Below are 22,617 nucleotides of genomic sequence, written 5' to 3' on the forward strand. Positions count from 1 at the left end.
GGGCCATCTGAGCCCGGTACCGGTACTACATACTAGTAGGCCTAAAGGATATGCCACAGCCCGAGCGCCCGATAACGGAATCATGCCATAATTCTCAGCGATTTTAGTACAAGTTGCTGCCGGTAGTCAAGGGAGATTTTCACCAGACAGCATCGTATATCCGCTCCGCTGTAGGAGTGGTTGTCCTTTCAATCCAGCACATTTCACCCGCTTTCAAAGTTTTTTTTTCTTCTTAAATGATCTTTAAAACACCTCTAGGGTATATCTGTCCATGTCAACCCATATCAAAGCGAAGGTTATTGAGTATGGCTCTTCTGGCTTCATGCTGTCAGGATATCCATTCACAGAGAGAGAGTCTTGGGCCAAGGTTGTGTTGGATGTAAGGGTCATCTTCAACCCCTTTTGACGGCACAAGGAGGCAAAATTAATATTTGTGGCTGGATTGTAATCTTGCTGTTCTGTTACTAGGCTGGAAGCAGACATGACATGATGTTATCAGGTCGAGTGCTTTAATGGCTTCACACATATATTGAGCGGTAACCGCCAACCAATCCTGAGCCGCCACCCCCATTGACTCGAGAGTTCTGGTTCTCGCAATTTCAGTGGTGGATTGCACTTGGAAATTAACGTGTAAAGGGATCGAGTTTGGACTTGTCAATCCCCAAAACGAAAAACTCCTACTATTGATCCCGCTTTGGGCAAATAGTACCGTTGGATCCCCCCCCCCCGCACAATCCACCTCTCTAGGGGCACCATTGGCATTGAGAGCTATGCAAGCGATTTATTCCAAAGGACAAAATGTTGAAAACTCATTTTGTTCTGTATTTTCGTTATCCTTTGGGCCATTAACGAAGATGTTGGTTACCTTAATGAGAAGTGCTCTTTACCGAAAACCCGACGAGCATTATTGACTGGCATTTAAGAAACGTTATTACATGCAAGAGAGACTGTGCTCGAGGGGAGGAAATCACCTCAGCTCAGAAATGATCCTCCTAAGTGCTTTGGGTGATGGAGCAACGTTTACTCGCACACAGCCCCATGAACTACAATCCAGACCCCCCAAGTTTTGTCTTTAATACGTCTATAGTATTTGATTGTAGCCTGGTTCCCGTCCATAGTTGTCTTCCATTAGCAAATCAGAAGATTTTTTATGATATGCAAGGCCAAAGCCATAACGGCATCACACAAATGAAATGTCATTTACGAGTCTATTACTCATAGGTTGGTCAGGTAGTCCTCGATCTGTTCTTTGGTCAATTTCCGGAATCGTGGGCCTTGCGCTCCTTCAACACCCTCATAACCCAGCAAATGGTCCGCTGGAGGGCCAACGATGCCTACGAAAGTCAGCCTGCGAGTCTCAAGAAACAATTCTACTCGGGTATTCGTAACTCACCGATCTCTATTGTGTCCCCGTTCATTTCACCCTCAATAGTCTCCTTGAGTGTCAATAGTGCGATGTGGATCGCATCTTCCAACTCGAGGCCCTCTGTGTATCGCTTTTCCAAGAAAGTCTTGGCGCTGGTTGCATGCTTGCCGATGGCTGTGGCCTTCCAGGGGTAATAGCTACCACTGGGATCAACCTGGTACAAGCTAGGGCCTCCTTTGAGGATACCACCGGTCTTTCCAGTTGGCTTTTCCTCGGAGTCCTTATCCTTCACAGCCTCTTCCGTTACTGGCTCCACACCTTCATCCCATCCAGCGATGAGCAGACTGACACCGTATGGCCGGACACCACCAGATTGTGTAGCCTCCTGCACTACTCGGGCGACATCCTGCACTAAGATCCGGGTCGGGGGGTATTCGTTGTAAATGCGCTTGTAGCCGGTGTGCGAGACTTTGCGGGCTTTGTCCACCAGCACGCGGTAATCAGGACCCATGCCAGCGTAGACCATGCCGATATCGGGAGTGATGAGAGAAATCTTCGAGAGGGAGGGGGGATCGATGAGAGGCGATGATGACTTCTTCTCCGTTGCGAGCACAATTCCATTGGTGGCTATAAACATTGTTAGCTAGAATCGACTATAGCTGGGACTTCAGAGACCCACCTTTGATACCGAGGGCCGTGACACCCTGGTTTACTGCATTCAGAGCATATTCTGATAGATGGCGGATTAGCTGAGCTGTTTGGCTGCGATCTTGACATCTGCCTTACCGATCTGCACCAGCTTTCCGCTGTGATGAGTTAGCTTCTGAGCCATCAATTTGGGGTGTTACCATCATACCTGGGCGAGAAAGTGGTCAGGGAGAAAGAGTAGCGGTCAGCCATGATATATGAAGAGCACAACGCAACAATACCACGGAGAGAAGGGGAGAAGAGAATAATAAGGGAAGGAGAACAGGCAGATGAGGGTGACGTTTGACGCGGTTGAGCTTCGGGCTGAGCTGCTGCTTAAAGGCGGTGAGTCAGATACGGTTAGACTCGTTCGGCTCCCACATTTTCTTCTTCCACCTTCGAACTCTTTGCTTGCTTTTCCTCCTCCCCTTCTTCCTAAGAGGATAGCTGGTTTAATAAAAGAATGCCGCCTTCTCCTCTTCATGGATCCAAGCAATGAGCCAGACTCGCCGGGTCCAGAGCCTCAGAACAGCTATCCCCGCGAGTCTGTCGAATTTGCTTGGAAACCGTGCTGCCGACCTTCCAGCCTTCGGAGTTCCTGCAAAAAGCCCGCGTGGTCTATGAATCAGAAGACCCGGACTCGGGTCGCTTGCTTCGCCCTGCAAATGTAAAGGCTCGTCTCGATATGTCCATGAGGGATGCCTGCAGACGTGGCGACATGCTGACCCGAGGTACGGTGCGCGCAATTATTGGGAATGCCCAACCTGCCACTTTCAGTACCGCCTGGAGCGTCTGACATGGGCTCGGTGGATCAGCAGTGCTACCTCCCAAATCGCCCTCACCCTTGCCATTCTCTTGATAACCATTTTTCTCCTTGGATTTATTGCTGACCCCATCATTGACCTTTGCCTTGGCCCGGTCGCGGACGATATTTACTTGGAGCTCGAAGAAGATGCTTCGTGGATAGAACATTTCATCAAAGGATTTGCAGCCCTAGGATTTGCCTCATTCTTCAAAGCAATCTTTACCCTTTCCCCATTGCATTGGAATATTCGCGGGTCGGGTGTTGTTAGTAACGGACGCTCAACTGGACGCAATCGGCTGGCCTCATTAAACTGGCTGGTGATCCTGGTTGGGATTGGCACATTTCTCTGGGTATGCTGATTGCTTCCATGTTTATCGCCACCTACTAATATACACAGGCTGTTTACAAGGGCGTTCGATCTTGGTGTAGACGTACCTTGGAAAAAGCCGGCGAACGAGTCATGGACGTACCCCTACCCGAGGACGATGATGACATTCCTAAAACTACAGAGCGTGCTGAGGGACCACGTCCCAAGGTCGAATAATGACATCGCACTACTTTGAGTTGCCGTGCTCCTGTCAATGACACGTCAATCAGTCAATGTGCGAAGAACGACTTTGCCTTCGTGAACTCTTCTTGGTTGCTTGAGAGGTAATTTCGAAGCACGCGGAGCGTCTTGTTCCGCGTGCGTAGAGTTGCTTCGCTAATCAGGTGCCATGAAGGGGAAGGTATGGTCGCTCCTCGATTGCATCAGAAGCGTCGTTTTCCAGTTACGCATTTTGGATTGAGGGGCGGCATATCCAAGTAATCTACATAGTCTCGGTAGTCAACCACTTAGTGCCAATAAAGCCTCATTGACGGCCATATCGTTCATTCTTTAAATTTGTAGTCGCATTTAAATAATTGAGTTCATCGGGACCCGGCAATGAATGAACTTGAACCGCGAAAGAGTGTCCAACTTCTTAGTAGTTCAACCCAGCGAAGGAAAGAACTCGAACTTTGAGAGCCATTGTTAAGCAAGCCAGCTTTCCCGCAGCTGGGATCTATATCTTCTTTTTTATTGTTTTTTTTTTGTTCTTATTATTTTTTCCCCTTTTGAGCAAGGGGATCTCCATGATAATAGCATTTAATTAGGCTGTACTATCCTTATAGTCTCCCAATTTGAAGAGCCTCTTCGCATTCTCCCTCCCAATCTTCAACCGATCCGGATTCGACATCTCCGCATTATCAAACCAATCACAAGCATCCGCGAAGGTTTCAAACGGATAGTCAATAGAAAACAGAATACGATCAGCCCCAACCTCCGCCATACAAAAGTTGAGCGTAGTCGTCGAGAAATGCCCGGAGGTAGTGATCCAAATGTTTTGCGCAAAGTATTCGCGGATAGTCTTCTTGCATGTTTCTTGCAGGCCGAGGAGCTTCTTCCGGTCTTCGAACCAATGGTTAATGCGCCACATGTCAAAGGGAATATGCTCGCCGAGATGGCCGATGATAATCTGGAGCTTCGGGTGGCGATCAAAGACGCCGTTGGTCACTAAGCCCAGGGTATGCAGACTGACACCATGGGCGAAAGAGAGCGGAGGACCGACGAGCCATTTCCGGTCTGCCCACAGCTTGTCATAGACGGTGCCTGTGGGGTTGCGCGGGTGCAGGTACAGGGGCACATCGAGCTCCGTCAGAGTCTCCCAGAAGACGTCCCATTTTTCGTTGTCGTAGAAGATGTTGTCGTCGCCGTCGGGGCCGGCGCGTTGGGTATCGTTCACTAGGGCTCCAAGGAAGCCGTACTGAGTGACCGTACGACGGAGTTCTTGGGCTGCTTCATGGGGGTCGTGCATGGACAGTGTTCTAGGAGATACTCTCTTTAGCTTCTGTCCATAGGGACGTCAAAGTGCTCGTTGGCAAACATACGCAAATGCGGCGAACCGATCGGGATGCTGCTTCACCCGCTCAGCGATATAGTCGTTGATCTCGACGGCTAGCGCCTGCGCATCCTTGGGATCCCAGATGTCCTGCACGCCGGGTGCAGTGTACGAGAGAATTTGGAGGCCGACGCCATGCTTCTCCGCAAAGTTTAATCGAATGGAATCGACGTCTGTGATCTCGGCGACGTGCTTTTCAACATCGGTGGCGAACAGGCCCGCCCACCACCTGGTCTTCTCCTGGAATCGAGGCAGCGCAAAGGCCTCTTCGAGAGCGATCTTTCCCAACATGGTGACTGTAGATAGTATACTACTGGCACTTTCGAGATTGTACAGTGCTATGCATCCCAGCAGGCTTGCCGCGCGGCATTTATATGTGGCCTCCCCGGGTGCTTCCCCGCATCTTGTTATCTGAGAGGAAGATCTTATTCGTCCCTATGCTGAGTCGCATGCTCAACCTTGGGGCTGTCGAGCTTTTCGGAAGTAGCCGGTGCTGGATCCGACGGTGGCGGGCCGCGCATCACGAGACGGTTCGGTTCGGCTCTGGACGAAGTAGAAAATATTGGATTATCCGATAGCGTTCTCATTCCGTTCTTCCTGTTCGGTTTGCTGCGCATTCGATCTTGGAGACAGAGAATTCGCTCTAAGTCCGCCTGGCTGCGCATTCATGTGCCTGGGTTTGAGATGCGTTTGGGCTACGTGCCTGCATTCCACACAGCCTTCATTTTGATGACCTTGTAAGTAATGATAAGCCCAGCTGCCTTCTTATGCCCTGGATGCCATGTGGGGGGGCCTGATTGACCCGGATCCTTACCGCTATTAATTATGGGGTATGTCAGTTTCCAGGCCTGAAATAATGCAGCACCAAGGCCGATGTAACGTTTAGCCCACTAGTTGAACTGGTGTCGACTCTTTACGCCAAAAACTGCCAAAAAGTGGCAATATGAAAAGCCGTCTGCTTTTAGAAAATTTGCACTTTGCCTGAATTTGGCAAGGAAGATTTCAGTCCAGACCGGGAGCACTTGAGGCAGGCACCAATCCAAGGAATATCTATTGTATGAGCGTCGGCGGATTGCCTCTTCCTGGGATTGACTTCGGCTAATATATAGAAAGGTCTAACAGAACAGTGAACGGGCATGATCAGGAGCAAAGGAGCACAGTCACTTCTAGCTGTCTTGTGTAACCTGTGCTCCTGAGTTGATTGCTGTATTTCAAGTAGTCTACTTCTATTGGCAGCGTATCGAGGCTGAAGAACATTCCTTGCGGCCCGTTACCCTGCGGAATTCTACCTGTCTCTTCTAAAGAAACCCACGGTTGGATAGTAGTGCTATAGCCCTTTGTCATATATACTTGAGCCCATGCGCAAGCTACCATTGAGGGTTCAGCGCTCGTATCCCCATATCCCCCATTTTTCCATATCTCATCGTCAGCTCTCGGAGTACAGGACATTTCCCGGCCTGAAGTCTGATCCAGGAAGCCACTCGCCCTGAGTTCGTTTCCATTACACATGGTATGGAATGCTGTCATCTTCAAATCCGATATTCAGCGCAGCGGGATGGCAATGGCTGTGTTTGAAAACTTTACTCAGGGAGCAGCATGGTCCATCGAGACACCCGACTATCCCCGCTTGAATCACAATCCCAACTGGACCGCCGTGTTTGACCGCATGGCAAATATTCAACAGCAGGCAGAAAAGAGCGAGCTGACACAACTAAGTCTCGAAGAATGGTATCAAAACTATGTCATAGGCTTATCCATGTCTAGTGTCATTCTCGTTGTTGATCCAGCGGACTTCAATCCCACAGATGCTACCATCCTCAAGGATCGTGTCCACTTCAGCAGTTCATCGTCTGTGCGGGCTTGGTACAACCTATCATATCTAATCGAACCAATTCACTTCAAGTGCGATGGCCAAGACAGATGCGGGCACACTGCGAGTCGCTGGGTGCCTATGAATCCCGTCATTGGCGATCAAGGCAACGCCCCAGTTCGTTCATGCTTTCAAGAACCCCGACTCAATGAATACCACGTCAAAGTTGTTCCATCATTTCTGGTACTGGTCATCATATGCAATGTGATTAAAATTAGCTCTTACCTGGCAACTCTTTGGATCACTCAGACGGAGCCTCCCCTCTGCACGATCGGTGATGCAATTCAGTCATTCATTCAAGAGCCCGATATGTATGAGACATGTACACCAAGCCTCATGCATGGGGCGCTCAGAGGTGGCTGGTGGGAATGGAGCCTCAATCTGGTGATATATGGAAAAATAAGCGTCGTCGCTGGATCGCCGCCGTTGAACCAAGCCACTTGTGCCTGTTTCTGGCTCTATGGATAGTAGCCATGGGTCTCGTTTTCTGGCAAATAATGTCCGACCACTACTTTGGCTTCAGTATCCTAGATGAGTATGATCTGGTTGAGGAACCTTCGACACTCTCCGCGATCATTACGGCCAACCTTCCACAGTTTGCCATGTCTTACATCTACCTCGGCCTGAACAACGCAGTGAGCAGCATACTCGCTATGAAAGAGTGGTGTGGGTACTCCTTGGGCTCTAGCAAGCCTTCTAAGGGGCTGAGAGTCACGAAACCAGCGCCGAATACGGCACAGCGCTCATCGTACTTTCTTTCTGTCCCATACAAATGGAGGTTGCCAATCATGGCAGTCATGGCCGTGGCCCACTGGCTCGTCTCCGAGATCGTCACACCTCACCAGCTGGAATTCGTTCTTCAGTTCACCCCGAGATCGAGCCCAATGAACCGTCCATTATACTCATATGAGAGCAATATCCAATGGTTCCTCAACATGATGGTCTATGCGCTCGCAGCAGATGGCTTTCTATGTTTCATGCTAATTGGCCTGTGCTTTCTCATGAAGTTCCCCGGCGGGATTCCATTAGCAGGGTGTTGCAGCGCAAGTAAGGCTGCAGCTTGTCGGCCTACGGGGTTTGATGGGAAGGATGCGGAGCTTCCACCGGATCTTGCCTTCCAGGAACTGAAGTGGGGAGTCGTCCCATCTCCCAGTGAGGCAACATCTGGAATTGGGCATGCAACCTTTAGCACGGAGGTGAGCCCACTGGAGGCAGGAAAGAGATACGTGTAAATAGACATAGTGACACTGAACCACAAGGGACTAATAGCCTAACAGAGGGCCGACCGTACTAACTAGTAATGCGCACCTGGGCTTTCAGGCCTACTTGGGGGTCTTCTTTCCATCTTCCAATCTGGGAATTTTTATTCATTCCTAAATTCTCCGACCCCAATAGTATCGCTACGCAAGTCAAGCAGGTCCAAAGCATTGAATCGAACATGTGGAGCCGATATGGGGATTCCGGGGGATTAACACGGAAAGTACCCCGTGCCAACTAAACCCGATCGCGTGCTGACGCAAATACGAGCTATAATCATCGTCACAATGGCCTAAAAACGGCAGTAGATTTGGGGGCTCTTCTGCCTCCTACCAGTGCCACTCATATGATGGATGGCCTTACAGATTCCTAGTCCCAAGCCGAGGCCCCTGCTCGAGCTCACAGACTTGTCTGTATGAAACGCGACGTCAATCCCTCCGAGTCGAGCCCCCCTAAAACAGAACTGCTGCAAGGCGATCTTTCCTTTGCTGGGGCACTGCTGCACTGTCCAACTCCTCATGCGTCTCCCAAGGCCTTCCATGGTTTAGTTTGGCCCCCCACCCGCCATTGTACTCCATTACCACATGGTGTTTGCTTCGATCTGACAGGATGTGACTTGCGAGTGGGTTCCAAAAAAAAAAGATAGCCCCCAAAGTCCCCGATGATTGCCTTTTCCTTCTCGCCACAACTTCCGTCGAGGACCTGAGGATCCTCTACTTTCGAAGGCCTGCCGTGAGCCCCTTTTCTTTCCGGCTCAAGCATGCCTCGCAAACCCAGCATCTACTTGTTCGAGGACAATAGCCCCGGGGATCAAACGCCCCGGCAGCGTCTCTGGCCCCAGCGTTCATTCGGCAATGCCGCCGAACGGGCACGACGAAATATCAATGCCAAACTCTCGAATCCGCTGGCCGGATTCAGTCATGCCGAGCTGCGGCGACAAGGTCGAACTTTCGCTATTTCGAACGAGATCGGGGACGACGCATCCGATATTCGCGCTTTCGAATTAGGTGCGGTTTTGGCTCAGGCGCCAGAGAAATATGAGAAGGTCCGCGGCTTAACCGCCCAAGAAAAAGAAGTTCTGCGTCAGGAGTTTGCCAATCGGTGGTCTCAGCCATGGTCGATGTATGCTGTTATTGCCCTGTGTTCTCTTTCTGCTGCTGTGCAGGAATGGGTAAGACTACCCCGACTCATAGCTCCATAAAACTCGCTAATCAAAATGTTCCCAAATCTAGACGAAACGGTTGTGAACGGCGCTCAGATCTGGTATAAACCTCAATTTGGACTGACAGGGACAGGCTCAAGGGAGACGTGGCTCTCAGGCTTGGTCAACGCGGCCCCTTACCTTTGCTGTGCCTTCCTTGGGTGTTGGCTGACAGTTCCTTTCAACCACTATTTCGGTCGCCGGGGAACAATCTTCTTGACCTGTTGTTTTAGTGCGCTTGCCTGTCTCTGGCAAAGCTTCACCTCAACATGGTGGGGGTTATTTGTCGCGCGATTCGCCCTTGGGCTTGGTATTGGTCCAAAATCTGCCACTGTCCCCGTCTATGCTGCTGAGACTGCACCTCCGGCGATTCGTGGTGCCTTGGTCATGCAGTGGCAGATGTGGACGGCGTTTGGCATCATGCTGGGCTATGCAGCAGATCTGGCCTTCTATCACGTCCCAGACCCGAAGGGTGTGGTTGGACTTAATTGGAGATTGATGTTAGGTTCGGCCCTACTACCTGCCCTCGTTGTGTGCGCCTTTGTGTTCTTCTGTCCAGAGTCCCCACGGTGGTATATGGCCAAGAAGCAGTACTACCGCGCCTATCGATCGATCTGCGCAGTGCGGCACAACAAGATCCAAGCTGCTCGTGATATGTACTATATGTATACCCTTCTCGAGGCCGAGAACAGCATGAAGCTTGGCCAAAACAAGCTTTGGGAGCTGATCACTGTCCCGCGTAATCGACGAGCCATGTTGGCTTCCGAAATCGTCATGTTTCTGCAACAGTTTTGCGGAGTGAATGTTATCGCTTATTACTCTTCTGAGATTTTCCTGGTACGCTTCTCCTTCCTGGCCACCCCAAATCGCTGCCGGAGAAAATGTCTAACATTCGAAACAGGAAGCCAACTTCTCCGCAGCCTCAGCGCTGGGTGCATCCCTCGGCTGGGGCGTTATCAACTGGGTTTTTGCCATCCCAGCAGTCTACACCATCGACACCTTCGGCCGACGCAACCTCCTCCTCGTGACATTCCCTTTAATGGCCGTCGCCATGTTCTTCACCGGCTTCAGCTTCTGGATCCCCGACGACACCGATGCCCACCACGCGGCCCACATCGGCTGTGTAGCCCTAGGTCTCTATCTGTTCGGCATCGTCTACTCGCCAGGCGAGGGCCCAGTGCCATTCACCTATTCCGCCGAGGTGTACCCGCTCTACGTCCGATCGTACGGTATGGCGCTCGCAACAGCCACCCTGTGGTTCTTCAACTTCGTGCTCGGCGTAACGTGGCCTTCGTTATCGGCCGCGTTCACCATCCAGGGTGGCTTTGCGTGGTATGCTGGGTGGAATATTGTGGGCTTTTGGTTGATTCTGCTGTTTATGCCGGAGACGAAGGGGAAGACGCTCGAAGAGCTGGATCAAGTGTTTTCTGTACCAACGCGCTTCCACGCACAGTATGGATTACGGCAGATTCGCTATGTTGTGAAGAGGTATGTCTTGCGGGATAAGAACGTTCAGCCTGAGATTTTGTATGAAAAGGAGGAGATGATTCCTGTGCAGGACTTGGGATACAATGCTTGATTTGGAACTCCGAGTCGGCATGGATGGAGTTTAAGTGGTATTTTGGGGCTTGCATTTTATATATTTGACATGATCATGGCCGGTGACACTTATTGAACATATTTGCGCCCAACATTTCGGATACTTGGAGCAATCGGTTCCATGTCGCGTGATAGGACTTGAAGCGCCATCATCATGATATCCATTTTCAAAAGGTCTTTCATTTCCCCTTAGGCGGGTTCGGGTTCTAGCTTCCCTCGCTGTTTTACCAATGTCCTCCCACTGGTATGTGCAATAGGTAATGGGACTACTCGTACTACAGATAAGCCACAGGCCAAGACAGGGTCATTATGCTGCGCGAATTGAGGTACGATATTCGAAAAGAGCATATTAGATGTAAAAGATGGTAAATTCATGGTAGTATAATATGGGCAGTAGCTACCAGGCGTAATATCGAAGGGATTTCGGGCTCTAAATTGACCATCAGCGATGATCACAATCAAGTTGAGCTAAACAGCAACATGAAAAACGAGAAACTTCATCAGATAGCAGTTGGACTGAAATTTTGTCCTCAAAGAGATTCAGAACAGGTCTGTGTGAAATCTTGCTTCATCATTGAAGTAGAGGGGAAAAAAAAGAAAATAACAAAACATGTGCACTTACCCAGCAGACCCGACAGCGACCAAAAGCCGCTGTGGAAGAAGGTCGCAGTTGTTTAGTATAAAGCCATCAATCAGAGGAAATCTTCATTGGAGCTTTCCAACGCATTAGATGGAGCTCCAATGATGAGACTCTTCTCAATGGCCTCCCTATGTTGGGAAGAAAAAGGGAAGGAGAAAAGAGAGGCGAGGAAAAAATTAATAGGCGCTGGTGGAGTCAAGCTCATGTTTGTCCGATTTGCATTTAGTGGATCTAGTCACGTGCATATGTTCGGGGCTCGAGGCCCAGCTCGCAATCCAACCTGCCCAGGTGGACATGGACATGCACCGGGTAACGTGTATTCCTTTCCCCTGACATTACACTGGAAAATGTCGCATGTATTCTATCACGCCTTTAGGAGCAAAAATGGCCGACCTAGTTAAGCTTGGTGATGGTAAAGATGGTGTAGTGGAGTACCTAATTTAATGTTTGCGTGGTTTGCATATTTACCAGCAAAAAAGTTATGGACAGCGCGGATTCTGCTTGGATGGTTTACGGTACTGATTTGACTATTTCACGATTTTCCGGCATAATTTGGGCATGTACGCACGATCCTACCCTTGTATGTGAAGCAATGTACGCTGCTAACGGATAAGACGATGGACGGCCCAATCATCATGGCGGAAGCGCAGAGTAAGTTTCCCAGCGCACAATCACTGAAGTCTGAGCTGGACTAGGGCTTGGCTAACAGTGAGAAGCTCCCAGGTCGCCGACTCAGAGTGTCCGCACTGAGGGCCGAGCCTTCAAATCCCTCAATTGGCGAACTCCCCAGCCATCTCTGACCCCACGGACAAGCTCCAACTTCAACACCTCCCGCATGGCATCTAGTCGCCCGGGAACCCATGCCCCCCCAAGCAATCTCCGAAGGCCGCCGCCTCTATGTGGGCAACATGCCTTACACTGCGAAGCTAGAGGATGTGGAGGCTGTGTTTGTAGCAGCAGCATTCCCCATGTACGGATCTACATCAATCCTATGAAAGTAGACCACGCTGAGTATAAACTTCATAGCGAGCGTATTGACATCGCTATTGACCCGTTCACGGGCCGGAACCCATCCATGGGCCGCTGGCGCGAACAAGCCAAAGCCTCCACTGCCCTTGCGGAAGAGAATAGTCCTTCGACGAAGCGAGTCTATGTGGGTGGTTTACCCCGCTTGACTGACCCTGATGAAGTCCAGAGTAAAGTCCGAGAGCTCTTCCATGCCTTTCAAGTGTGAGTTTTTGGGCTTGTTTCCAAGTTCGTGGATGGATGCTTATTCTACAGCGAAAACGTGAGCAAGATATTTGCCCCACATTTGGCCAAGCGCTTCGAGCCTGGGCAACACTATTATCTATTTGTGGATTTCAGCACCGAGCAAGAAGCTTACAACGCTGCTCGCCAGCTGGGAGATCAAGTAGGCCCATGGGGTGATGTTCTCAAAGTGCGACCAGCCTACCGTTCAAACAGTAAGGCATAAGCTTCCCGCTTTCCCGCAGTGGCCGTGTACGCAGCGTATGATGAAAAGATGCATATGCAGGATGGCAGTAGAGGACCGGAGTTATTAGAACCGTATTGGAGTATAGATAGACCATGCTAAGCACTGGGACCCCCAAAACATATTGCACCCTTGCTACTACTAGTAGTGCGCCTCGAAGTACTTGGATTCTTCTGCCAGCGATATACTCTGCAGATCCCGGAATACCAGATCGGGCAGAAGAATCGAAGTGGGTCCAAAGGAATGATTCTTCATGCCGGCATTGACAAGTTAGGATCCAATCGCTCTCATCTAACTGAAAGGCCTTTAATCAAAAATCTGTACGCTAGCTATGATGTAAATCTTCAACTCTAAATGAGTCTAGCCAGGACGATCCATACGTGCAATGGCACGATTAAGAAACCGCGGCATGACGTTGGGTGGAGCCGGGCAGATTCGAGACTCACCGCATCGCCCCTCCGTCCTTCACAGTTTGCCTTGCTTTTCCTTTTTCAACATTACTCTTTTTTTTATTTTTGGCCTGAAAACTTTCCTTTTGTCGTTCCCTATCTGGAGGTCTTCTCTTCCCTATATTTCTTTTGCACATGTTATATTGATCCCGTCCTCTATATTACTCTCGGCCTCGGGTCGGATTCTCCCTCCCTATTCTACCCGAACGTTCAGTTGCAGCCAGAATGGCGACAGGAAGCGTGAGCCGGAGCCAGCAGCAGCATAAGGTGTTCATGGCTAGCGTAAGTCAGCATCTCTCTTCTTAGCCTAGTTTCTCGCCCGGCATTACGGGGGGAGACCCCTGCGGCTGTCCCTCCTCATCTTCCCCGCATTTACAACTTAAGTTGGCAAAGTGTGAACCAGCCAGCATGTACATACGTGACCTGCCCAGCTATAAATTGTAATATACTTGTGCAAGCTAGTGTGGGGATGGTACTCATCGCCGATGCGGGACTTCGCGGTGTTTGGTCATTCATGCATTGGCGTACATACATCGCGATGACATCGTCGGGCTGCGCGCACCTCACGGACGGTGCGCTCATGTGGATGTGTGCCCCCTCCTTTGACCCCGTTGTTTTTGTTCCTTTCCTTTTCCTTTGGATTAAGCACTTTGGATTCTCCCTTCCTGCGTGAATTCCCCTTCTTTGATCCAATTATGGCTTTGATTGACATGCGGTACGTGCAGTCCGATGATTCCAAGATATGCGTCGTTATGGTTGGCCTCCCGGCCCGAGGCAAAAGCTTGATCTCCGGAAAAGGTACGTACTTCAAGTCCAGACAGACCCTGGAAAGTCACTAACCTAGCATAGCAATGCGATATCTCGGCTGGGTCGGCGTCCCAGCGCGAGTCTTCAATGTTGGCAGCTACCGACGTAACAATACCCCCCAGCCGGCTGCGAATTTCTTCGACCCACACAATGAGGAGGGTGAGCGTATGCGACGGGCTGCTGCTGAGGCTGCACTGGATGATATGATCTCATGGTTTAACGCTGGCAAGGGAGTCGTGGCCATCCTTGATGCGACCAACTCCACCAAGAAGCGCCGCCAGTGGATCTACGAGAAATGCTCGGAAGCCAATATCGAAACCCTGTTCGTCGAATCTATCTGCGATGACGAGGACCTTATCATGACCAATATCCTGGAGGTGAAGACCACCTCTCCGGACTACAAGGGCCAGGATCCTGAGCTCGCCGCTCTCGATTTTCGCAACCGGATTCGCAACTACGAGAAGGTATACGAAACAATTGACGATGGCGAGAAGCACTACACTTATGTCAAACTCATCAATGTTGGCTCGACTGTGATTATCAACCAGATCAAGGACTATTTGTCCAGTCGTCTGGTATACTACATCCAGAACTTGCACATTAAGCCACGTTCGATCTGGCTATCCCGCGTATGTATCGCCCTCATATTTTAACTTCCAAAGGAACTACTCGTTAATAATCAATAGCACGGTGAATCCGAATACAATTTGACCGGCCGGATCGGTGGCGACTCGAACATCTCCGAGCGCGGCGAGGCGTATGCTCGTGCCCTACCCGAGCTGCTGCGCAAGTCCGGCATCCCCCCGAACACGAAGATCGTGATCTGGACTTCAACTCTCCGCCGCACAATCCAGACCGCACGCCATTTGAAGGCGGAGACAGGTTTCGAGAAGCTGGAGTGGAAGGCGCTGGACGAGCTGGACTCGGGCGTCTGCGACGGGCTGACATACGAACAAATCGCGGAGAAATACCCAGAGGACTTCGCCGCGCGTGACGAGGACAAATACAACTACCGATACCGCGGCGGCGAGTCGTATCGTGACGTGGTGATCCGCCTCGAGCCCATCATCATGGAACTGGAGCGCAGCGAGAACGTTATCATTGTTACCCACCAGGCTGTGCTGCGGTGTATCTATGCCTACTTCATGAATGTGCCCCAGGAGCAGAGTCCGTGGATGGAGGTGCCTTTGCACACTCTGATTAAGCTGACTCCTCGGGCTTATGGCACAGACGAAGAGCGATTCAAGGCGGATATCCCTGCTGTGTCTACGTGGCGAGGAAAGGGAAGCTCCGCGCGCCACCAGGACTACACTGCCGCCAATCCAAAGAGCCCTGAGCAGGAGGCCCCCTCTGAGGCTCCGGCCGAGGCCAAGGAGGAGAAGTAGGAGTAGCTTTTTTCCCAAGGCGCTTTTCTTTCGGCATTGCAAATAAGATTCCGCATTGGGGAGGAGTCGGAATGAGACGGTCACTTTCAAAAGGAAACAAATACCAAGATATCATTACCAGGTGCGAAATCGCCTCAGCGGTGATTCAAGAGATGCAGATCCATAGGCCACGAGCTAAATGAAAAAGTATTACACAATTTTCACAACTGAATGGGGACGAGCAAGCGGTCAGGCAGCTAGTCGCTAGTTAGTAGATTGTAAGGGTTTCATGACGGGAAGACCGAACCCGTAAGACCTCATGTTTACCATCCTGCAATCGCTACTCCTGATGACTCCAACAACATCTACTGACAATTTACCAACGCAATTCTGACACTGCTGAACATCTACCAATTCGATCAGAGATGTCACCCTTCCCATTAACCCCGTAGCCTTCCCTTTTGGCCTTAGGAATCAATTTGGGTCGTGCAGCTGACTCATCAGAGACGTCACCGGACATCGCTGAAGCTGCCTCGGCCACGAGAAACATTGAGACTGCAATTGACCCTGTCGGCTCGCGCGATGTTGTCCGCATTCACCGCGCGGCCACTGGTCGAGCTCAAGCCGCGCGACAAGTCCAAGATCGACTCAGTGCTAGCCTATGGCGATCGACTGCTTGCGGGACTCAGCAATGGCACCCTCCGCATCTACCGCGTCTCGGATGACGGCACTACGACCGAGCTGCTGCGGGAGCTGGAAAAGTTCGCCCGCTACAAGATCGAGCAGCTAGCCCTGGTGAAGGAAGCCCATGTTATCGTTTCGCTGTCCGGCGGCTTTGTCTCGCTGCATGACTCGCAGTCCTACGAGCTGCAGGAACAGCTGGCGCAGACGAAGGGTGCCTCGGCTTTTGCGATTACCTCGAATGTTGTGAATGACCCCGATACGAATGTCCCTGCGATCGTTTCTAGACTGGCCGTTGCGGTGAAGAGGAAGATCCTGATGTGGGTCTGGCGAGATATGGAGCTTGAGCCTGATACAACGGAAGTCGCCCTTGTGAGTGGCATCAAGACGCTTACTTGGGCTTCTGCCACCAAGTTGGTTGTTGGGCTGGCATCGGGCTATGTCATGGTAGATGTTCAGTCTGGTCAACTCACTGACTTGCCGGGCCCTGGAAGCATGGAAGAGCCAGGGCGGTTTACCGGAGTCGGCGCGGCCAGCATGAGCTACATCGGCATAGGCGGAGCTGGTCCTAAGCCTTTGGCAGCCAAGCTAGGTGAGGGACAGATATTGCTCGCGAAAGATGTCAACACGCATTTTATCGATGTTGAGGGCCAGCCTCTTGGTCGACGACAAATCCCCTGGACTCATGCCCCAGTGGAAATAGGCTACTCGTATCCATTTCTATTGGCTCTCCACGACATTGCTAAAGGAGTCCTCGAAGTTCGAAATCCAGAAACCTTGTCACTATTGCAATCCATACCGCTACCCGCGGCGAGCATCTTACATATTCCACAGCCGAACATCAGCCTCGCTCATGCTGGCAAAGGCTTCTTAGTGTCAAGTGATCGAACCATCTGGCGCATGGAGGCCTTAAGCTATGACACTCAGATCGACTCCTTGGTGGAGAAAGGCTATCTGGACGAGGCTATTAGCCTGTTGGGAATGCTAGAAGATGCTCTTTTGAGCGACAAACCAGGACGACTGCGCCGGGCTCAGCTTGAAAAAGCGCAGAGCTTGTTCTCATTGCACAAATACCGCGAATCTTTAGATTTGTTCACCGAGGTTGCAGCCCCGCCGGAAAGCGTCATACGCCTCTACCCTCCAAGGATCGCCGGTGAGTTGTCCGCTGTCGATCAGAATGGTTCTGATTCTCGGGGCTCGCCAAACCTCGATGGTTCGCAGGCGGACGGGCCTGTTGAGCCTCACGCCGGCCTGAACGGCAACGCACCATCCTTATACTCCGCCTCTGTCAGGTCCCTGCTTCGCCGGACCGACGAGTGCAGCGATTCAGGCAGTGTACGTGATGAAGAAAAGGATCTCAAGAACGCCGTCCGAGAGCTCCAGGGATATCTAGCAGACGTCCGTCGGCGATTCCAAAGATTCCTAGGTCAGGATGGGACTCTCAAAGCACCTGTGCCCACAGAGGCTAAGGATGAAGCCAGTGCTTCGGTTCTGAAGCTCCTAGACTTTCCGTCGTCTGAAGACTTTCTGGACGAGCTTCGCAGCAAGGCTCGTTTGGTTGATACGACGTTGTTCCGCGCTCACATGTATGCCACGCCGTCACTAGCGGGGTCTCTATTTCGGATTGCCAACTTCTGTGATCCCGATGTGGTCATGAAGCAACTCGAAGAGACGGGCCGCTATAATGATCTCATTGACTTCCTTTATGGCAAAAAGCTACATCAGCAGGCACTGCGCTTGTTACAGCGGTTTGGACAAGAGGAATCAGGGCTGCTGGCTGGTCCAAGTCGCACTGTTGCGTACTTGCAGAACCTTCCACCTGACCAAATTGACTTAATACTGGAGTTTGCAAAATGGCCCATCCAGGCCAATCAGGAGTTGGGCATGGAAATCTTCCTCACTGATACTGAGAACGCCGAAACTTTACCACGTTCTCGGGTTCTAGACTTCCTGCTGGGTATTGATGCAAATCTCGCCATCCAGTATCTGGAACATGTCATTCACGAGTGGAATGATATGTCCCCCGATCTGCATCAACGTCTTCTACTTCTCTATCTTGACCGTCTCGTGGCCGAAAAGGGTGACACTCAGACCAAACAGAAATTTCTGGACATGCTCAAAGAGAGCGAGCAATACTCGCCTGCTAAGCTCCTGGACCGACTCAGCCGTGATGGTATGCTCCTTATCACTCATTTTTGAGTAGCTCTTTGCCTTACTCACGACATCACAGATCCCGAATTCTACGAGGCCCGTGCTATTGTGTTTAGCAAAATGGGCCAGCACCGGCAGGTCCTTGAAATCTATGTTTTCAAACTCGAGGATCATGAAAAGGCCGAAGAGTCAGCCCCCCCACCCAACGCATATATATTTTCCATTGCTCATTAAAACAGGTACTGCAACCGAGTTCATCTCGCCGATTCCCAACACCATCAAGAGCAGAACCAAGAGTCCGACCACTCGATTTACCTCACCCTACTGTCGCTGTACTTGTCACCCCCTCACGGGCATCCAGTCCAGAACGGCCCTGCGTTAGCAGTGCTTGCGAAGCACGGCTCGCGACTGCCAGCCGACGCAGCCCTCGGCCTCATCCCGGCGAGCCTGCCCGTGCAGGAGCTCGAATTCTATTTTAAGGGTCGGATGCGTGCAGCCAATTCAGTCTTCAACGAAGCCCGTATTGTCGCGAATCTGCGCAAGACCCGAAGCATGCAGGCGGAAGTTCAACTCGCACTCGGTGAGAACGTTCGTGGAGGTGGAACCCGGGCGCGTCATGTTACGGTGACGGAGGAACGGGTCTGTGGGGTGTGTCACAAACGGTTGGGTGGAAGTGTGATCAATGTGTTCCCCGAGTAAGTTTCTGTTGATCGAGCGGTCGAGCTGTGCATTACTAACTTCCTGTCCTAGTAACTCCGTCGTCCACTTGGGCTGTGCCAAGCGGGTCACCAGTGTTCGTTCCGGTTGAGTCATCCTCTTTTGGGTCTTGCATCATGCATCGGTATGCGTTGGATGGGCTTAAGATCTTGGTTCTTTCCGATTCTTTTTGCCTGCTCTCTCTCTTTTTTATTTGATACCCAGTCTTAGCATTATATCATGAGCTCTGTTGATCACTCATCCTCCACCACTTCCTCCCCGTAGTTCTCTTCTTCTTTCGCTTCTTTTTCGGAGATTTGGCCCTGGGATTTGCTGTCCTCTTCCATGCGTGCGGTCAAAAAGACATTGATTTCATCCTGGAGCTTGGGAACCAGAGTTTGCAGAGCCGTCAAGTGGGCTTGTTTGGCGACCAAAGGGTCATTCGTGGCGCTGGCGGGGATGGAATGCTGGAAAGACTTGGTGGTGTCTGGAGCGGTGTAAGAGACGTGTAGATTATGAGAGGTCATGGTGATGAAAGAGGAAGAAGAGTAGGAGGCGCAGAGAGAGAGCAGGGCTCAATGCATCAATTGAGTACCAGCTGACTGTAGGAGGGAAAAAAATGCCAATCGAGCGGGGGGAGGAACAAAGTAAGGATCAGCAAGATCGGAAGGTGGTGGTCTAAACCCAAAGGGGAGCTTGCAATGACAACCTCAAACCCTGGAACCGAGTTCCCCATTTCCACGTAAGACAATAGCGTGGTTTCATAGGATGGACGGCTCGCCATGAATCCATCTCGCCGTTCCATCTCTCCCGGGCGTTCCCACAGAGCGCCCGTCCCAAACCACCGCCACCCCAACCCTCCCTCGGACGACGACTCTGACGACGAATTCGCTCGCCCCGGGTCTTCCGGCAGTGATGCTTCTTCCAACGTGACTACGGTCTCTGCAGCTCCTATTACTCCCGTCACGGGCCAGCCGTTCAGCGCCGGCTATTTTTCTCCCAATTCGCGGTCAGCATCTGCAACCACTTCGCCACAACGCGCTGGACGCCCCATGCCAGACTCCCGCCGGCCATCTGGCCGGGGCCCTCGTCTGAAATGTCACGACATCGGTCCCGGCACCATTCGCAAGGGTTCTTTGAGCCTTCCTTGCCGACTGCATCCTCTGAGCAGGTACCCTCTGTATCTGCTTCTCGCATTGCGGCCCAGACAGCCATGCAGCAGATCAAACGCGCCGATGAAACACTCCGCAGCGGCAGTGCCTCCCCTCCGCCTCCCCCTCCTCCACTCGTCCCTCCTCCGTTACGTTTGAACCAGCCGTCCCCGAATGCAGCGACTACGGCAGCCAATGTGGTGTTCCCACGTGCGGGGGCCGCCGCGCCCCATCCAGCCGAACAGCCAGAAAGCAAGAAGAAGAAGAAGCTGTTCTCCAAGCCAAAGCATATAGGCATTAGCCGCGAGAAGGATGGTGCCGGCCGGGACCGGGCTCTGCCATCCCCTAGCAAGCTCAGTGGAGGCCTGTCACGGATGGTCAGTGCTTCGACGACCAGCCTGGCCGATCTCCCCTCCAACAACAGCTCCATGTATAGCCTGTCCAATGCCTCCGTCAACACTGTGGTTCCCGCGGCTGAGCGGCCCCCAGCTGTATCCTCCGAGAGAGAAAGCCAAAGAAAAGGAAAAACACAAGCCCCATTTCCTGTCGCGACAGAAGCTGAAACTCAAAGATCGAGACGAGCATTTCAATCTGCCCCTTTCATCGGCATCGAGCAATTCGCGTCCGGCGGACCCCAATGCCCCCAAATCTCTATATTCGTTTACCAGCCCTGCATCCCCAGCGCCAGGTGCTACTTTCGGAAAGTCGGTGACTGGTCTGGACTTGCTGCATGGCGGACGAGCTCTCCGAGAAAAGAAAAAGGAAGAGAAGGCCCTCGCTGAGTCGGAGCATATGGAATGGCTATCAAGCTCGGCGACAGCTGGAAGTGCCGGTGCCGTTGCGCCGTCTTCGCTGAACAGCTCATCGGGCGTGTTGGGCGAGGCTGTTCTCAGAGAAACACTCCAGGGCTTCGGGTTGAACAACATGTCTCCCGAGGATGCATGGGACTTCCTGAAGGCAAAATTGCTGGTCATTTTCGATGGAGAGGATGTCCGGATTGCCATTGAAGACCTCAACAAGCTTGTTTTGGTACACTTACAACATTGTGTTCAGAAGCGCACGCCGACATCTATGATTACCGACCTACAAGAGCTACTAGCAACAGGTTTTGCTACCTTGAACCATAGTTCGTTGGTTGGCATTCCGGATGACAAGGTTGTGCCGCATCTGGTGCAAGTTTGGATGTTGGTCTTCGGCACGATCCTTCCTTTCATCCAAGCGGTTTTCCTGCCCCTTGATCTGGAGTTCAAAGGATGTGGGTCGCTGATGACCACCATGGAAGCGCGGGAGTTCTGGAGCAGCTTGAGCCGTGCGTCCCTTGATGTGCGCAATCTAGTCTTAATCTCATTCCGTGACCACATGATCCTGAACCGGTACGATGCTCTCAAGAACCTCTTCTCCCGTCTCAGCTTGGACAGCATCAACACGGCCTTTCCCACGCTGAGCGTGACCTCCAAGAGCACTGGCAACAGCGGCAGACCAGGTACAGCCGCATCTCTCGATGCCGGGCTCGGCAGCTACAACTCGCAGTCCTCGACGCTCCTCAGCACCGTCGCAGACAGTTACTCATCCGAGTCGACGAGCGGCCTCGCTAATAGACCCACAAGCAGCCAGTCGCGCAGCCGTGCAGAGTCCAACACCTCGTCGAACCCTGACCAAATGATGTTTTCGTCCCTATCTTCCCCTCCCGTTGCATCCCAACGACCAACCGTCATCCACCGACCCGGCTTAGCCGATTCTTCACATGTCATCACCGAGACAGTCGGCCGAATGCTTCAATGTGTCAGTGTGCTCGCAAGTGTCCAGACCGAGGACGCGAGCCAGGAAAAGATTGAGCTACTCAGCAAGGCACTGAAACATAACTGGTTCGGTCGAGGCCGGACAGGCCGTGACCGACGCGGTTTCGTAGGTGCCAAGGTACGGCCTGCAATGGTCGGTATTCCTGTGCCACCCATTGTCGACGATGGCGACTCTCTGACGACTGCTGGCATCAGCGTTGGCGCCAGTACGAGCACGAGTGGGCGGCGTGGTCGAGGCGGTTCGTCTTCTTCGGAGTGGAGCGGCCAAGGTCTCAGCATGCGCAGTGGAAGACAGCAATTGAGCGTTTTGTGAGAGTCAACGTTGTACTGTGATTATGCTGCATTTTGATGATTAATGTTTTTTTTTTTTTAGCGATGGCTAGGTTTTGCGGCGTTTGGAAGACATGGCATCTGTTTGTTTCACCTTTTGTTTTTGGGGATTTCTGGGTTGTAGGCTTCTTGAATATCAGAAACGTACCTATTCAGGTGCTATAACTGCCTCTCCTTTTATCTGCCAGAGAATATAGTTACATATATGGTGCCGTAATAAGTGGCTATAGACCCTGGATCTTTTGGTCGAGATTCAGTTACAATAGACCTGAAAGCCAGCAATGATGTACGAGTCAAGTAGATTGTCCAACGATGCAGCTCCGTGGTTAGATCCGGCAGACGCATTCGGAGCC

The 22,617-nt window shown here is 51.7% G+C and overlaps 11 protein-coding genes across 11 annotated transcripts; 7 read left to right on the plus strand and 4 right to left on the minus strand.

The window, feature by feature from the left end:
- Positions 1 to 1,215: 1,215 nt before the first annotated feature.
- Positions 1,216 to 2,266, minus strand: pre8 (proteasome core particle subunit alpha 2; the record flags this gene model as incomplete). Its single annotated transcript, XM_058476241.1, has 5 exons — positions 1,216 to 1,334; positions 1,394 to 1,993; positions 2,046 to 2,096; positions 2,153 to 2,172; positions 2,223 to 2,266. The coding sequence occupies 5 exons, from the start codon at positions 2,264 to 2,266 to the stop codon at positions 1,216 to 1,218; spliced, it is 834 nt and encodes a 277-aa protein (XP_058329131.1).
- Positions 2,267 to 2,343: 77 nt separating this feature from the next.
- N7468_006946 (Zinc finger RING-CH-type) lies at positions 2,344 to 3,402 on the plus strand (the record flags this gene model as incomplete). Its single annotated transcript, XM_058476242.1, has 4 exons — positions 2,344 to 2,412; positions 2,640 to 2,789; positions 2,831 to 3,208; positions 3,256 to 3,402. The coding sequence occupies 4 exons, from the start codon at positions 2,344 to 2,346 to the stop codon at positions 3,400 to 3,402; spliced, it is 744 nt and encodes a 247-aa protein (XP_058329132.1).
- Positions 3,403 to 3,988: 586 nt separating this feature from the next.
- Positions 3,989 to 5,068, minus strand: N7468_006947 (amidohydrolase family protein; the record flags this gene model as incomplete). Its single annotated transcript, XM_058476243.1, has 2 exons — positions 3,989 to 4,703; positions 4,767 to 5,068. The coding sequence occupies 2 exons, from the start codon at positions 5,066 to 5,068 to the stop codon at positions 3,989 to 3,991; spliced, it is 1,017 nt and encodes a 338-aa protein (XP_058329133.1).
- A 134-nt stretch (positions 5,069 to 5,202) lies between these two features.
- On the minus strand, positions 5,203 to 5,442 carry N7468_006948 (uncharacterized protein; the record flags this gene model as incomplete). The annotated part of the gene is made up of 1 exon (XM_058476244.1): positions 5,203 to 5,442. One exon carries the CDS (start codon positions 5,440 to 5,442, stop codon positions 5,203 to 5,205), a length of 240 nt encoding a protein of 79 aa, XP_058329134.1.
- Positions 5,443 to 6,284: 842 nt separating this feature from the next.
- Positions 6,285 to 7,879, plus strand: N7468_006949 (uncharacterized protein; the record flags this gene model as incomplete). The annotated part of the gene is made up of 2 exons (XM_058476245.1): positions 6,285 to 6,969; positions 7,119 to 7,879. The coding sequence occupies 2 exons, from the start codon at positions 6,285 to 6,287 to the stop codon at positions 7,877 to 7,879; spliced, it is 1,446 nt and encodes a 481-aa protein (XP_058329135.1).
- A 785-nt stretch (positions 7,880 to 8,664) lies between these two features.
- On the plus strand, positions 8,665 to 10,684 carry N7468_006950 (uncharacterized protein; the record flags this gene model as incomplete). The annotated part of the gene is made up of 4 exons (XM_058476246.1): positions 8,665 to 9,075; positions 9,137 to 9,147; positions 9,207 to 9,942; positions 10,007 to 10,684. 4 exons carry the CDS (start codon positions 8,665 to 8,667, stop codon positions 10,682 to 10,684), a joined length of 1,836 nt encoding a protein of 611 aa, XP_058329136.1.
- A 1,520-nt stretch (positions 10,685 to 12,204) lies between these two features.
- Positions 12,205 to 12,818, plus strand: N7468_006951 (uncharacterized protein; the record flags this gene model as incomplete). The annotated part of the gene is made up of 3 exons (XM_058476247.1): positions 12,205 to 12,314; positions 12,371 to 12,574; positions 12,626 to 12,818. 3 exons carry the CDS (start codon positions 12,205 to 12,207, stop codon positions 12,816 to 12,818), a joined length of 507 nt encoding a protein of 168 aa, XP_058329137.1.
- Positions 12,819 to 13,980: 1,162 nt separating this feature from the next.
- N7468_006952 (bifunctional nucleoside/nucleotide kinase/histidine phosphatase family protein) lies at positions 13,981 to 15,477 on the plus strand (the record flags this gene model as incomplete). Its single annotated transcript, XM_058476248.1, has 3 exons — positions 13,981 to 14,083; positions 14,135 to 14,721; positions 14,779 to 15,477. 3 exons carry the CDS (start codon positions 13,981 to 13,983, stop codon positions 15,475 to 15,477), a joined length of 1,389 nt encoding a protein of 462 aa, XP_058329138.1.
- Positions 15,478 to 16,038: 561 nt separating this feature from the next.
- Positions 16,039 to 19,096, plus strand: N7468_006953 (putative vacuolar morphogenesis protein AvaB; the record flags this gene model as incomplete). The annotated part of the gene is made up of 4 exons (XM_058476249.1): positions 16,039 to 18,310; positions 18,368 to 18,476; positions 18,528 to 18,983; positions 19,039 to 19,096. 4 exons carry the CDS (start codon positions 16,039 to 16,041, stop codon positions 19,094 to 19,096), a joined length of 2,895 nt encoding a protein of 964 aa, XP_058329139.1.
- A 142-nt stretch (positions 19,097 to 19,238) lies between these two features.
- N7468_006954 (uncharacterized protein) lies at positions 19,239 to 19,511 on the minus strand (the record flags this gene model as incomplete). Its single annotated transcript, XM_058476250.1, has 1 exon — positions 19,239 to 19,511. The coding sequence occupies one exon, from the start codon at positions 19,509 to 19,511 to the stop codon at positions 19,239 to 19,241; it is 273 nt and encodes a 90-aa protein (XP_058329140.1).
- A 255-nt stretch (positions 19,512 to 19,766) lies between these two features.
- On the plus strand, positions 19,767 to 22,247 carry N7468_006955 (uncharacterized protein; the record flags this gene model as incomplete). Its single annotated transcript, XM_058476251.1, has 3 exons — positions 19,767 to 19,993; positions 20,044 to 20,626; positions 20,841 to 22,247. 3 exons carry the CDS (start codon positions 19,767 to 19,769, stop codon positions 22,245 to 22,247), a joined length of 2,217 nt encoding a protein of 738 aa, XP_058329141.1.
- Between the last annotated feature and the right edge of the window lie 370 nt (positions 22,248 to 22,617).

The sequence above is a fragment of the Penicillium chermesinum genome (assembly GCF_028974085.1).
Source record: "Penicillium chermesinum strain IBT 19713 chromosome Unknown utg000005l:1.0-4115287.0:1.0-4118363.0, whole genome shotgun sequence".
NCBI classification, from domain to species: domain Eukaryota; kingdom Fungi; phylum Ascomycota; class Eurotiomycetes; order Eurotiales; family Aspergillaceae; genus Penicillium; species Penicillium chermesinum.